The sequence below is a fragment of the Spermophilus citellus genome (assembly GCF_964194105.1).
Source record: "Spermophilus citellus genome assembly, chromosome: 6".
NCBI lineage: Eukaryota > Metazoa > Chordata > Mammalia > Rodentia > Sciuridae > Spermophilus > Spermophilus citellus.
The window spans coordinates 142,278,464-142,293,996 of record NC_138187.1 but is presented as its reverse complement, the minus strand read 5'-3'; the positions used below and the strand labels follow the sequence as shown (position 1 = coordinate 142,293,996).

Sequence of the window (15,533 nt, the reverse complement as noted above, 5' to 3'; positions counted from 1 at the left end):
ATTATCATAATTAATTTAAATTGGAGTAAAAATTTGAAGCCTCAGAGTTTCAAAGAACATATGGCACATTATATGAAATTTACCTTTGAAGTAATTGTTAGTTTTCAGTTTTGGATTTCATGCCATTGAGAATATTATTATGTTAAAAAATTATAAAAGAGTAAAGGATTCTTTTATTAGAATTCTTTCCAGTACGTAACAGATAATTGAGTAACATATAAAGTAAGTAAGATGAGAATTTCAGATAGTAAGCTTAAAACTAGTAGGAAGGTTAAGACTGTGTATTGTATGTTTTCAGGATATCATTATATAGAGAAAATAATTCCAAGAATGTGCACAGGTGTCATCACAGTGCTATAAAATTATATGTATTAGAGTCTTATCATTGGTGTCATAGGTAGAATTAGTATTTTCCTTGTCTTCTTTTAATTATCCTTTCAAGAATTCATGGAGACTGGGTAGCATTTATATTATATTGCTTTCCTGCTAATTCTGTGAGACCTAATAGGATGTAGGTGACCTCTGTCCAGAAAAATTCCCTTTAGTTTGGTTGGTACCAATAGGTCTTTCACCTATACATGGGACAAGTTAGGTTGTAAAATTTAGGGATTATTTAATAACATGTTTCTTTATTAAAGATGTTTTTAACAGTTTGGGGCATGTATCCCTGAATGTAGAAATTTGTTTACTTAAGATCGAATTTTAGCCTCAGACATCTTGTGTAGAATAAGAATTTTAAGGTTGTGGTTTTTCATAGCGACCTTGACAGTCACTGTAGGTTTTTAAATTGAATAGCAGGTAACCCTGGTTTAATGTTTGGTTGGATATACAGAATCTTCATCTAAAGCAGTGATTTTCAAAGTGTAGTCTGCATTTCTAAGATTGTTACAAGGAGTTGCAAAGCCATGCTGTTTCTATAGTAATAATGCCGAGTGACTGTTCTAATGGTTTATCAGTCCTCAAATGGGAGCAAATATCATATCCATTGCTCAAGATTAATTATTCCTTCTATTCCGTCATTCTCTTTCTTCCTCTCTTACTCTCCCTTCCTTTCTTTCTTTGCCTTTTGTGGGCTTTTCTCTAATACCCTCTGTTCTTCATCTGTAAAAGGGGGGTATCTGGCATTCACTTCAGCAAATTGGTTTGGAGATTAAATGGATTAACATGAGTAATGTGTAAAGTGCTCAAAACAGCACTGTCCCATAGTAACTGTCATTAAGGTTAATCATTATTGTTGATAGTTTTTGTTCCCACCTCTTTAGTTGTAGGCTTACGTTTATGGCAGTACTTATATTTTCTCCGATTAATTAAATATTGTGCAAAATAATGAAATATGAGGGCTTAGAAATAGATTTATTCTTTCCTAGAAAACTAATTTGGATGGTTGGGGATGGTTGGAAAGAGAAGTTACTTTGAAAAATTAATTTACAACATTTAGAGTGAATGAAATGATTGTAAAACAGTCGGAAAAGTTACAGAAAGTTAAGGAAGTTTGTATCTTCAGATTTCTGCCCACATATTGGAAGAACTGAAAAATAAGATTGTCAAAAATGGCAAGTTACTGTCATGTTTTACTTAAAGTAAAATGTTTTAAGATGTATACTAAATTACTTCCTTTTAAAACTACATCTTTTTCAGTTAATAGATTAACTAGTATTCCCTGTTGCCATGAAAAAGTGGGCCCCTATTCCAGTTAATATAAGCAAAAACTAAAAAGTTGACATAAAACTACTGTTTGTATAATTATGTTTGAAAGACTTAGGTACATGAGAAGGACGTACGGTAATTAATGTGGTCTAGTGGTAATGAAAATTCAGGTTGAAAAGTTAAGGTGATGTTTTTGCTATATTTGTATCTTCAGAAGAATTAATAGGAGATTATATCACATGGATAATTATAAAACTCTTCCTTTAGGGATTTACATTAACTAAGGTCAAATTTGAGATATTCTTCCTATGCCCCCTCTCTCCCAATTCCCTTTCTACTTATAGGGACCGAGTTGTAGCAGTTTTTGTGCAAGGTCCTGCTTGGCAGTTCAAAGGTTGGCCATGGCTTTTGCCTGATGGATCACCAGTTGACATATTTGCTAAAAGTAAGGTTCTCTGTATATTTACTGCTTATCCAATGTAGAAATGTTCTTTATGGTTCTGCATATATGATGTGTATATTAATGGATTGTTATTAAGTAGCATAATATTAACTTAAACACCTATGAAATATTTTTCAAACTTCGTTTTACACATTAATATTTTCTGTGTAGTTATATCTGAAAGTGAATGTTGCCTGTCCTACAACATTAGTAATTATTTTGGGGGGTATCTTAAAGTCATTAATAATTACTATACATCCATATGCTTTGATTAAAATTGATAACCAGTTTATAAAATGAGTTGGCTTTTGCTAATCAGAACTGTATATCAGTACTTAAAATGCCTGTGAATTTTTTCATCTATTCCCATCATCTTGAATAATTGTAGTAAGGTTGGCTTTTTCTCTTCATTGAGATTTCAGCTTGTGTTCTGTCTTCACAGAATTCTCCTCTGACCATCCTATTTGAAATTGCTCTCACCTACTCCCAGTTGCTTTCTTAAGCTATTTTATTTTCTTGAGAGCACTTAAAGTTGCTTAACATCATCTAATTTTATATCTTTATTCTAAGTCTCCACTGGCCAGAATGCAAGTTTCATGAAGAAGAGTACTTTCTGCTTTATTCTCTTTATTCTCTTTCCTTTGTAAGTGTTTAGTTAATATCCACAGGATGAACCCTTACTCTTGACCTCACACTTTCCCTTTTTTTAAAGTATTGTTTTTACTAACTTACTTTCTGTTTAGTTGTCAATCCTTTGTATTTTGACTCTTTCTTGCTAAAAACTGTTCCCACCAAAGTCACCAGTGACCTAGATATTGGATAGTTTTGACTTATCAGAACTTGACTCGCTCACGTATTTCTTCCTTTTAAAGTACTTGCTTCACTTTATCTCATTCTCTTGGTACTTTTTCTCTGGCTAGCAACTGTACATTTATGTTCTTATTTCTCTTTTTCTTTAATTCTCAACTTTTTCTTATGGTCTTTCAGCCTCCATCTGTATCTCTCTATTTTAAAATTTATGTCTCTGGCTTGATATTCTGGCCATCTCACTACCTGTGAGGTAACTCCTTGATGATGTTGCCCTGGTACTTTGAACTCAGCCTTTTCCAAAAGGAATCAGTTGTCTTACTCTCTTCCTCATTCTCAAATTATTTCTTGTCCTCAGTTTTTTGGTTTTTTTTTTTTTTACTTGTAGTTGGACACAATATCTTTATTTATTTATTTTTATGTGGTGCTGAGGATCGAACTTTTGGACTTTAATATACAGCTTTAATTTAAATTATTTTGGTGGAAAAATAAATAGCAATCAAAATTAAAACTTGAAATTACTAAAGGAGAATATAGATTGTTATGGCTTGAGATAAGTCATTTTTTAAAAAAGTAACTATTTTAACATATTTTAAAGAAGGATTCAAAACAAATCAGTAAGAAAATTAGAAAAGTAAAACATGCAGTAAGTAGAATAGAAAGTATTGAAATTGTGGGATTATATTTAATGAGTTTTCCGAACTTCACATAGTCCTTTTTGTGAATTGGTTTAATTAAATTCAGAATGAATAATTTGTGTTTGAGGAAGAGACTTCCATTTCTAAAAGAAAGTAATTTACAAACAATACTCCCCTCCCTGTACAAATTATGCATTTTAAATTTCCATCAAGAATTGACCTTTAATTCGTTGTTAATATTAAAAGCCAATATGCCAGCAAGCACTACAGAACAAGCAATTCATCAAGGTACTACCAAAAAATTTACAAAGTCATTTGTTGTCTCTTTGGAAGCCTCTGACACTAGGTGATGATTATTAAAATAAAAAAAAGTAAAAATCATAGAGTTAGTAAGAAGACTAAAAAATTGGAGGAAAAAAAATCTAAAACATTTTGTGTATGTGCATGTGTAACATCTCCATTGATGGTAAACTGACTGCAAATACAAGAATAAACTACCTGGTATGATTCAGCTGGTTATCAGGGATAGAGAAAGATTGTAAATTTATATCCTTAATGCCTAGAAAAGTTCAGAATATATAGTAAGTACTAACTATATGCTAGATACATCTTTACTTACAAATATATTTTCTCCCTTTTTACCACTTTTTACTAAGTCCTGTTCTCCCTGATTTCTTTTTTCTTTTTTTTAAAATTTTATTTGTTCTTTTTAGTTATACATGACAATAGAATGTATTTTGACATATCATACATGTATGAAGTAAGACTTCCCATTCTTGTAGTTGTACATAATGTGGAGTTACACTGGTCGTATATTCATATATGAACATAGGAAAGTAATATATGATTCATTCTTTTGTCTTTCCTATTCCCATTTCCCCTCTCCCTGATTTCTTGAATCTTCCTCTTGCCATCCATGTGTCTTCTACCCATACAAAGAACTCCGTGTCTTTATCCTCTACATTACTAAATTGTGGTAGATTCTATTTAATGCTTTGTGGTGATATCCATGTCTTTTAATATGGCCTACACGCCCAACATTGCTCTTGACTTATATGGTCTTATCCCTTATCCTTTCCCTATATTATACTTTTCATGATGCAGTTCTGTTACTGCTTATCCTAGACTAAGCCATTTTCTCTTTGAGTATGCTCTTGATAATGGGTCACTTTTCTTCTCTGCTTGCTTATTTCTCACTTGGCCTTTAGGTCTTAGGTTAGATAAACGTCACTGACAATGAAAGCCTTTTCTGAATTCATGGTCTCTGAGAAACTCCAAGTACCCTGATTATGGTGTATTTGGATAGTCTTTTTCTTATTATTCCTTACTGAGTCATGTGCATTTTATCTTACCTTATTCTTCATTTTAGTCCCCAGTAGCTGGCATATATAAGCCTTCACTAAATATTTGTCAAACTGAACATTTTTATGACATTGCATGTTTAACATGTATTTAAAAAGACCACTTTAACAAATAAAAAAATTTTAAAAAGATTACTTTGTTTATAATATAATTTCAGTTGGTGGAAAAGGAGGTCTTTTTTTTTTTTTAAATTGTTCTAGTTTATGTATGTGGTGGATAATATTTTTATACTTCCATAAAATATTTTATAATGTTGATTATAGTTTGAGTAAAAAGTAGTATTTTTTTTTCTCCCTGCTTCCCATGTAGTTAAAGCCTTTCATCTCAAGTATGACGAAGTTCGTCTAGATCCAAACGTTCAAAAATGGGATGTAACAGTGTTAGAACTCAGTTATCACAAACGTCATTTGGATAGACCAGTTTTCTTACGGTTCTGGGAAACATTGGATAGGTAATTCTGATCCTAAAATATACTTACCTTTACTTTATTGTAGTAATTTTCGTGTCTCCTTGGTTAAATTTTAAGTTTCTTAAAGTCGTGAACCATATTCCTTCATTCCCTTCTTTTTGAGCATTGTGTAATTTGATGTTGATCTCTAATAGATAACTAACAAATATGTTTGATACATTGACTTTAGAAATAGATGAAGAAGCAGGGCATATAGCGGTGCTTGCCTGTGATCTAAGAGACTGTGGAAACTGAGGCAGGAAGATTGCAAGTTCAAAGCCAGCCTCAGCAACTAAATGAGGCCGTAAACAACTTAGTGAGTCCCTGTCTCAAAATACAAAAATAAAAAAGGGTTGGGAAGTAGCTCAGTGGTAAAGCCCCCCTGGGTTCAATTCCCACTGCCAAAAATAAAAAGTACAAAAAAAAAAAAAAGCAAAGAAAAGATTTTTAGTCTATTAGAAGAAACAACAAACTCGACTCAGAGGTGTGTATTAGTTTGTTATTTGTTCAATGAATTATCTGACCTCTCTGAATCACATTTTGTGTCTATCCAAGAGGTATGGATTAAGTGATGCCAGTTCTTGGCATTAGTGATGCCAAGAACTAAAAGGTCCCTAACTCTGGGTTTATTTGGGTTATGGGAAAATCATGAAAAGAAATGAATTTTTAAATTTTATTTTAATTAGTATAAATAGAGTTTTGAAGTTCTTTACTTTATTAATTGACAAATTGAAGAAGAGCATATGATCAAATTAATACTACTAAATCTGTTGTTCTCTTGAGATGAGATGTTCCTTAAAATCTACTACTTTTTTGGTGTAAGTCTCTCACTGGATTTTATAGGTTTTCTCAAAGTCAGGTGATTGAAGTAGCATAATATGATTATAACTGATAATATATTAAAGAGAAACATTTTTCCTAGCTAGAGTCTTAGGTTATAGAATTTAATAAAATTGCTTAATTCAAAAGTCTTTATATTTCAAAGTTTGTAGTATCAAGTTGCTAGTCTCTTAGAAAACAAAACATCTTGTTCCACTGTTGATTTTAAGTTTTTAAAAATATCAACTTATTTTTATGTATAATATTCTAAAAAATTCTGAAACTCATGTAATAATTATAACTTATTGTGAAATTGTTTTTCAGGTACATGGTAAAGCATAAATCCCACTTGAGATTCTGACTTATTTGGTTCCTCCATCTCTAAAAATCTGGATTAAGAAGCATGGATATACCTTGATCTAAAGACTCAAGCTTTATGAATTTATCAGGAACTTATAAATGAAGAAGGTCACAGATCAATCTTTTATAAGACCTTATTTGATGCTTTTGCTTCAAAAGGATGATGCCTGTCATCCATATAAGCAAACTTTTTGGCTTATAACTATTTTTTTAATATTAGCCTTCTAGTCTGTAATGGAAATTGTATATTTTGATAGAAGTTTTTTCTCTATTGGTTAAATTAGCATTACTTAAAATTTGTTTCTTTAGAAAATAAATACAGGTTATAAATGTGTGTATATTTAGAGGTTATAAGGCTCTGTAAGCCATCTTGCTTCTGATTTTTCATTGCTCTATAATTCCTTTTACTGAAAATACTGTGTTATGAATGGTATTAAATTTTAGACTCTGGAACTTCAAAAACCAAGCAAAGGGATGTGACTATTTTGAATGAATCAAAATTTCAACCTGTATGTATGCTATGTCTACATGTATTCTTTATTTAAAAAGAAATAATGAAAAATCCACAACAGTTCTTCAGCTTTGGTTGACTGTTCAGCCTTTTCAAGACTTCTTATAAATGAATACATTTGATGAATGTACATTCTTCTCACTTGATAATTTTAAATCTTAGAATGATATATTTCTATTTGCGATACCTTTCCTGTTGGAAAATCTCAAAACACAAATTAAAAACATGATTGGCTTTATAGCAGCTTATTTTGGAAGCTAGAGTATGATTTGAGGGAAAGTATATATCAGCACCATTGCAGTATAACTTTCTTGTTATTTTATATGGTATAGGATTTTGAGTCTTCTTTGTCAATTTTGGACTTCTTTATCTTCCATTATCCCTAACTATTGATAAACTTCCGGGCACCAAAGATCATTTGCTTAAGTGTCTGAACAGAAACAAGATTAAAAAACACTGGTATTTTTGTGTGTATTCAATATGGTATAAAATGTAAAACCTATATTTTAACTTAGTAAAATATTTTACTATTTCTCTACTTTAGACAGAGTGTTGCATTCAAGGTCCTGGAGTCTTTTTTTTTTTTTTTTTTTTATCTTTTACTTCTTAAAAACTCCTGGGAAGTTTAATTTCCCTAAATTGTTTTTACCATTAGAACTGTTGCTGACCATTTTCTTATGTCATTTTTTTTCACAGTGATTCTCTCTTTAACATTTTTTTAAAAAATATATAAACATTTAGCCCTTTCTTATCAAGCTGATATTCTCTAGTCATTTTTTGAAATTTAATGCTGTCTTTAAAATGAGAAGCAATTATTATTTATATTTTAAGTAATGACAAAAGTCCTTATCAATAATAAAAATAAGATATTATTCAGAGGGAATTCACAAGGCTCTCCAAAAGAAAAGCAGTCAGCATTTTAAATTATTAAATTTTAGTATGTTTATTAGGTTTGAACAGATTCTGCTCTCATTTTCTTCCCCCTTTCTTTGCATCTACTCTTTCTGAAGATAAAAGAAAACTCAATTTGTTCACATTAGAATTTCTCAGCATATGAATCTGTTCTCAAATTATGTATTGTGTAAACTCCATGATGAAATAGACATGTACTAGAATCTGTAATATTTTTATGTAAGATTACTTATTAAGACTACTACAAGTGGATATGGACTACCTTTCCATAAGGATTTTTGGTATTTATACTGATACATGAAATTTACTTGATACAGAGTGTGGTTAAAATTAACATCTTTGAACAAGGTTTATTTTTCTATTTTGAATTTTCCTTATGTATATTCAAAGGCTTCTGGAAATATTGTATGGAACATTAGGAAAAGTACAAATATGCTATTCCATGTACTTAAAAATCAGAGTCTTAGTATGCACTTGGGTTACTTTTTCTCTCTTTGACCATTTGTTCCCTTTTTTAGGTCCATGTAATTAATTTTATAATGATTAATTCTAGAAACCCCACAAAACAAAACTCTCAGTGAATTACTATTTATTCTCCCATGACTCAGTTCTACAGCAGCACCTAAGACAGTGCCTTGCACATAGTAGGCATTCAGTAAATATTTATATGCATGAATGAGTGATGTATTTTCATTGTAACTGGTTTATTACAGAAACGTAGTTTGATGATACTTGATCTTGGAGTTTGGGAATACAGAATTAAGAGGGGAAAGAGGCATAAGTAGATAATTTAATGGAAGTGAAGAGCACATTAATAAACTTGACTTACCCATAAGTTACTATTAACTGGAGATACCCTAGTGTGTTCTGACTGTAAAGGAGGGCTTTTGTTTCTTTATTCCTTGGAGTCTTCTGAGTCAAGTAACAATAAGAAAGAAGCACATAGATTTCAATCAATAGATCTGAACACTGAACATTGGAATCACTTGGAGAGTTTTGAAAAAATATCTGTGACTAAATGCCTATTCTCATTTAATTTATCTGGGATGAGACCTGATCTCAGTATTTTTCAGGAGTTCTCGAGGTAATTTAAAATGCAAGAAGGAAGGAGAATCACTGGTTTAATTTGTTATTTGAAAACAAAACCAGTATTAATGTTGTGTTTCCACCTCATTCTCCTTTTCTAATGTGTGTGGGTGTGTTTTGTGTGAGGTCACTCTTTGCACTAGACCATCCCTCCTATTGTGGTATTGACCTATATTCCCAAATGACAAATTAAAATCTTATTTATTTAATATAGAAGGACTATTTTGCTGTTTAATATTTAAATAATGTTTAATATATTTTATTATTAACTAGTATTATAGCTTTATGGTTTGTTTCCCATGTGTTCATTTCCTTACTAACTCTGTTTTTAGCAATAGCACAATAGCAGTCCATACAGGAATAATTCATAATGAGGAACATCTGAATTTTAAGGTAGAAAGAAGTATTAATTTTCTTATCTGCCATGCAGAATGAGTCAGATTGTTTATGAAAAGAGGCATACTTTAAATTGGTCTGCACAAAAGAGTGAATTACTCAAATAAAATTCACTGTCTAATCAACACTGAAGGGAATATTTTTCCTAAATAAAATTTTTTTTGACTCCTAACAAAATTAAGGTGATAACAGTGTTCTTATTTGGAGGGTGGGAAGGGAATATTTGTCAAACTAATGTAGTATATGAAACTCTTTGAGATTTAACAGTATATTTTATAATATTACACAAAAATTTAAAACTGGTCAAAATTAATGGCTTAGAAAGTGGCTTTAAACTTAATGCTTTTGGTTTATTGTGTTCCCAGCCCCCTATAACTCTCCTAGTACACGCTAGGTAAGTGCTCACTTGAGTTAAACCTTCAGCCCTAAATTTTGTGTTTTTAAAGTGCTTATTATTTAAATGTAAAGTATAACTTGAAGTTTATTTTCCAGATAAATTTTTATTAAAGCCTACACACATACCTACACAGACATAATACATGCTCATGTTTCTTAATAAAGAAAATTTTGGTCTGCCTGTTTAAGATTTATGTAGAATGCTAAAGAGAAATAATTTATAAAATAAAATAGGAATTGTAGAAATATGTTCTCAACTCAAAAAGTTGGTGGCTGCTATTTTTCTTTAAAAAATAAAAATTGATTACACTGATGTGACTAGACTGGATTTTCACTGTTTATTCACTTAGGTTTGAGAATCATGTTGATTCTCATAGTAGTAACTTTAGAAATAAAAGGGAAGAATGACTAAATTTATCTTAAACTAAGATTATGATTAGAAAGTTTTGAAATGTCATGTCCTAAATGTTCTGGCGTATTCATCTCCATGTTTGAAAGTTTGCTGAACCCAGTATTGTTTACATATTCGTATGTGGGCACAATAACTAAGGAAAAATGAAAATGTATAATAGAATTGTAAAGAATTATATCTAGTAAGAATACTTTCAGGTCATTGTGTTTGGTCTTGTATATTATTTTAGGTAGTTTTTATATAGGAGTATCTTAGAAGTTTTAAATATTTGCCATCTGCTGAAATGCAGTATGCATTTTTATATGAACAAAGCTAATGAAATAAAATAGTTTTATTGCCAAAATTCAAAAAGTGAGGTGATAATATTTTAAATCTAAGCAAGTGATCTATCCCAAGTATGTATTTGCTGTTGAATTCCTTTTGTAGCCACTTTAAAAATACTAAGAGCTACTTAACCCCTAAGGTTGTTATAGTACTTACAAAGTTAATGCAGTTTCTTTATATTATAGTAGCCCACTATGATTGATTGCTTCACCAATTGATGACTGTTTCCCAAGCAAAGTTATTCATGAATACAGATTAAGTAAATAAGGCATTTGGTAGTACTTTACATTAAAAATCTTAGGGATATTTCCACCTTCCCCCTTATCACCAACCAAAAAAAAAGTATTTTTTTAAATTAAAACATATTTAAAAAATATTTTTTTCTTTTCCCTAATACCACGAAGACAGAAATGTTGTACATTGGGATATTGTCTTTACATGGTGTGATTTATAATATTTGTCAAGCATAATATTTCTGTTTTAGAAATAAATATAAGTTTTCACTTTGAAAACTAATGAGTTAAATTCATTTACAGTCTCCTTGCCCATTAATTAGGTAAATAATTTAGAGAATCATAGTTTTCCTGAAGGTACCAAACTTCATGCTCTACTAAACTTACTTTGATTATGGCCATATGTTCTATGTTATTGCAATAGTATTAAGTGTATTTCATTACCTTTATAGCTTGCCCTGGTTTTGACATAATAAACAACAATAATATAATAAATTTTACAACAGATTTTATTTCCGTATAATCATAATTATTAACAGCATCATATTGGCAATGTCAATAATTGAATTTTCTGCATCAGGATATTTTTAATGAAGATTTTTTTAAAAATATATTTTTAGTTGTAGATGGACACAATGTCTTCATTTTGTTCATTTAGGTTTTTTTTTTTTTTTTTTTTTTTTAAATGTGGTGCTGGGAATTGATCCCAGGGCCTTACACATGCTAGGCATGTGTTCTAATACCGAGCCACAACCCCCAGTTCCTTTAATGGAAGACTTTAATGGACTCCATGCAAACTTAATTTTCATTCCATTCATAAGTGTCCACTAAGTTCGTATTTTATTATGCTGTTCTGTTCTTTTGTCCATCTGCTTTTGGATGAGCATCCACATAACTGAAACAGAACATGAGTTGTAAATGCTGTTGAATTTTTTTTTTTTTAATTTTAGGCTCAAAGGTGCTAATATATAAATAACAGAACATTGACAAATGAGCTTTTTTCCTCTCATTTCCTAAAACACTTCTTCTTTTTTGTTTAATAGTGTAGTGGTCAACATTTATGGTAATTGTTCCTTTTTTGCTCTCAGCTTTCTTAAATGACTGTAAAAGAAATTATAAAACAGCTCTGGAGAAGGCTGTATGTTTGAGTCTGCCTAATGATTATTTGTAGATCCTTTGGCACAGAATTTATAGTTTACAATCCAGCCTCATCTAGAGAATGCTCATCTTTACTACATAACTAATATAAATAGAGCCGAGACTATAATGAAGCAGAAGACATCTGAGGGATTCTATTGCCACATTTGGGTATTTTATTGACCTATACTTAACTGGCCAACAAATTCCAAATGGGAACATGTTGGGTCACTATTTCACTGTGATAAAATGTAGTAATGTTTTCTAACAGAAGAACTGCCTTTATGGAGTTTAATATTAATACTAAACATGGCAGTGATACTTATCTTTTTTTAAAATTGATCAATAATATAAGCATTTGTTGTTTTTTTTGGGGGGTGGGACAGTGGGGACTGAACTCAGGGGCACTTGACCACTAAGTCACATCCTCAGCAATATTTTGTATTTTAGTTAGAGACCGCCTCATTGAGTTGCTTAGCCCCTCACTTTTGTTGAGGCTGACTTTGAACTCATGATCCTCCTGCCTCAGCCTCCTGAACCACTGGGATTACAGGTGTGCACCACCACTCCCGACTATAAACATTGGTTTTTAAAATGAAATAGTTTGAAAATATCATGTCGGTGTGTGTAATGGTTGGGGAAGATTGAGTGAAATTGCTCATGGCTCATGTTAACACAATTAAGTATTACTAAAGTTTATATTTTGACTATAAAATGGTCTTAACATTTGTATTCTTAGATGATGTATTTTTATTTCATAATGCACCACTCAGTACAAAACAAAATAGATTGCACATTAAAGTTGTTTAAGGCTAATGAAAGTTGATATAAGAATTTGAGGTAAGAAAAGAAATTATGTGAGAATTCCAATGTAATGGGAAAATATGGCAGTAATTGGAACTGTGTTGTATCCTTAAGAAGTGATCACGATTTAAGCAAAGCTTGACAAACTATTGGTGTGGTTTCTCTAACTGCTTGATTATAGGTGTAGGGGATTGCAGTTGGGTTTTTGACTTCTAGTGGAAGTAGAAGCAGGCCAGGAAATTGACATTTGCAAGGTGATATGTAGTTTGAGGAATAAATCTTGGACAGGATGTGATGGGTATGAGAAAGTGACACTATCCTGTGAACTAAAAGCTTCAGTGAAATGAGCCTGGAAGATGAGAAAAAGATGTGGTCAGAATGGGATGTGTGAAACAAAGATACCAGCAGTGATCTAAAATCAAAGAGAAAAAGTCAAAACCTTGAAAATGACTGATAGGAGGAGGTGGTCTTTGAGATGAGTGAAGGATCTTTGTGGTTACATGAGTATTGAAATAACTGAGAATGTTGAGACTAGCAATGTCAAGGGAGATAGGAACATGGAGGATGAGGTAATTGGGGAACATGAACCTGAAAGGATCCATCCTCAAAAAACTTGGGCTTTATATGGAGACAGTGAATGGATTTATATTTAGATATTTGAAAATGAATTAATAAAATATTGATGATTAAGTTATTTCAGTACCCCCCCCAAACAACCAAATTTGTTTAAATAAAATTCCCATTATGATACAGATAGAGGACTGCTTTTATTACATATGGCTTTTTGACAGTCTAGCATCTTCTATAGTCTTCCCCATTTTGCTTTCTTATGAGGCTGGTTTTTAGCAATAAATATTGCCAGTTCTGTAGCTGTTTTACTGGGTGTGGGAAAGACTGTTGGAAGGCCTGGGCTTTTGTTCCTTTTGAGTTTTTTAACTGCCAATACTGAGGTCACTAGTTATATATTCATCTCATTACTAAAAACATTCTCCTTATGCTTCCTGAACTAAATGCAGGTTGCTAGAAAACGGATTCCTAGAGATACTAATGGAACAAAGTATTTTTTATTGGAGTTTTTGGTTTTTGGTTTTCTTTTTTTTTTTTTTTTTTTTTTTTACTTCTGTGGGCATGTTTCCTCATGTGTTGGATTTTGCGTTAAGAATTCCTAGGCTGCTGTTAACTTTCCTTATTGAGGTAGGTTAGATGCTATTCTGAATCAATAGAATATATATAACCTTTTGATTATACCAGAATATGGAGGGGAGAGCTTGTCTTTTTATTATTATTATTTTTTTATTGGTTGTTCAAAACATTACAAAGCTCTTGACATATCATATTTCATACACTAGATTCAAGTGGGTTATGAACTCCCATTTTTACCCCAAATACAGATTGCAGAATCACATCAGTTACACATCCACATTTTTACAAATGCCATATTAGGAACTGTTGTATTCTGCTACCTTTCCTATCCCCTACTATCCCCCCTCCCCTCCCCTCCCATCTTCTCTCTCTACCCCATCTACTGTAATTCATTTCCATCCTTGTTTATTATCCCATTCCCCTCACAACCTCTTATATGTAATTTTGTATAACAATGAGGGTCTCCCTCCATTTCCATGCAATTTCCCTTTTCTCTCCCTTTCCCTCCCACCTCATGTCTCTGTTTAATGTTAATCTTTTCTTCCTGCTCTTCCTCCCTGCTCTTCCTCCCTGCTCTGTTCTTAGTTGCTCTCATTATATCAAAGAAGACATTTGGTATTTGTTTTTTAGGGATTGGCTAGCTTCACTAAGCATAATCTGCTCTAGTGCCATCCATTTCCCTGCAAATTCCATGATTTTGTCATTTTTTAGTGCTGCATAATACTCCATGGTGTATAAATGCCACATTTTTTTTTATCCATTCATCTATTGAAGGGCATCTGGGTTGGTTCCACAGTCTAGCAATTGTGAATTGTGCTGCTGTGAACATCGATGTGGCAGTATCCCTGTAGTACGCTCTTTTAAGATCTTCAGGGAATAGTCCGAGAAGGGCAATAGCTGGGTCAAATGGTGGTTCCATTCCCAGCTTTCCAAGAAATCTCCATACTGCTTTCCAAATTGGCTGCACCAATTTGCAGTCCCACCAACAATGAACAAGTGTACCCTTTTCTCCACATCCTCGCCAGCACTTGTTGTTGTTTGACTTCATAATGGCCTCCAATCTTACTGGAGTGAGATGGTATCTTAGGGTGGTTTTGATTTGCATTTCCCTGACTGTTAGAGATGGTGAGCATTTTTTCATGTACTTGTTGATTGATTGTATATCCTCCTATGAGAAGTGTCTGTTCAGGTCCTTGGCCCATTGTTGATTGGGTTATTTGTTATCTTATTGTCTAATTTTTTGAGTTCTTTGTATACTCTGGATATTAGGGCTCTATCTGAAGTGTGAGGAGTAAAAATTTGTTCCCATGATGTAGGCTCCCTATTTACCTCTCTTATTGTTTCTCTTGTTGAGAAAAAACTTTTCAGTTTAAGTAAGTCCCATTTGTTGATTCTTGTTATTAACTCTTGTGCTATGGGTGTCCTATTAAGGAATTTGGAGCCCGACCCCACAATATGTAGATCGGAGCCAACTTTTTCTTCTATCAGACGCAGTGTCTCTGATATGATATCTAGCTCCTTGATCCACTTTGAGTTAACTTTTGTGCATGGCGAGAGAAAGGGATTCAGTTTCATTTTGTTGCATATGGATTTCCAGTTTTCCCAACACCATTTGTTGAAGATGCTATCCTTCCTCCATTGCATGCTTTTAGCTCC

General features: G+C 32.1%; 1 protein-coding gene across 1 annotated transcript in view; it reads left to right on the top strand.

Annotated features, from left to right (window-relative positions):
• CDC73 (cell division cycle 73) overlaps window positions 1-11,044 on the top strand; it is a 127,065-nt gene extending 116,021 nt beyond the window's left edge. The window contains exons 15-17 of the mRNA XM_081299513.1: window positions 1,992-2,092; window positions 5,206-5,347; window positions 6,488-11,044. Of these exons, the coding sequence (XP_081155639.1) occupies window positions 1,992-2,092; window positions 5,206-5,347; window positions 6,488-6,524 (280 nt within the window). The 3' untranslated portion in view covers window positions 6,525-11,044. The remainder of the gene's footprint in view (window positions 1-1,991; window positions 2,093-5,205; window positions 5,348-6,487) is intronic.
• The last annotated feature ends 4,489 nt before the right edge of the window (window positions 11,045-15,533 follow it).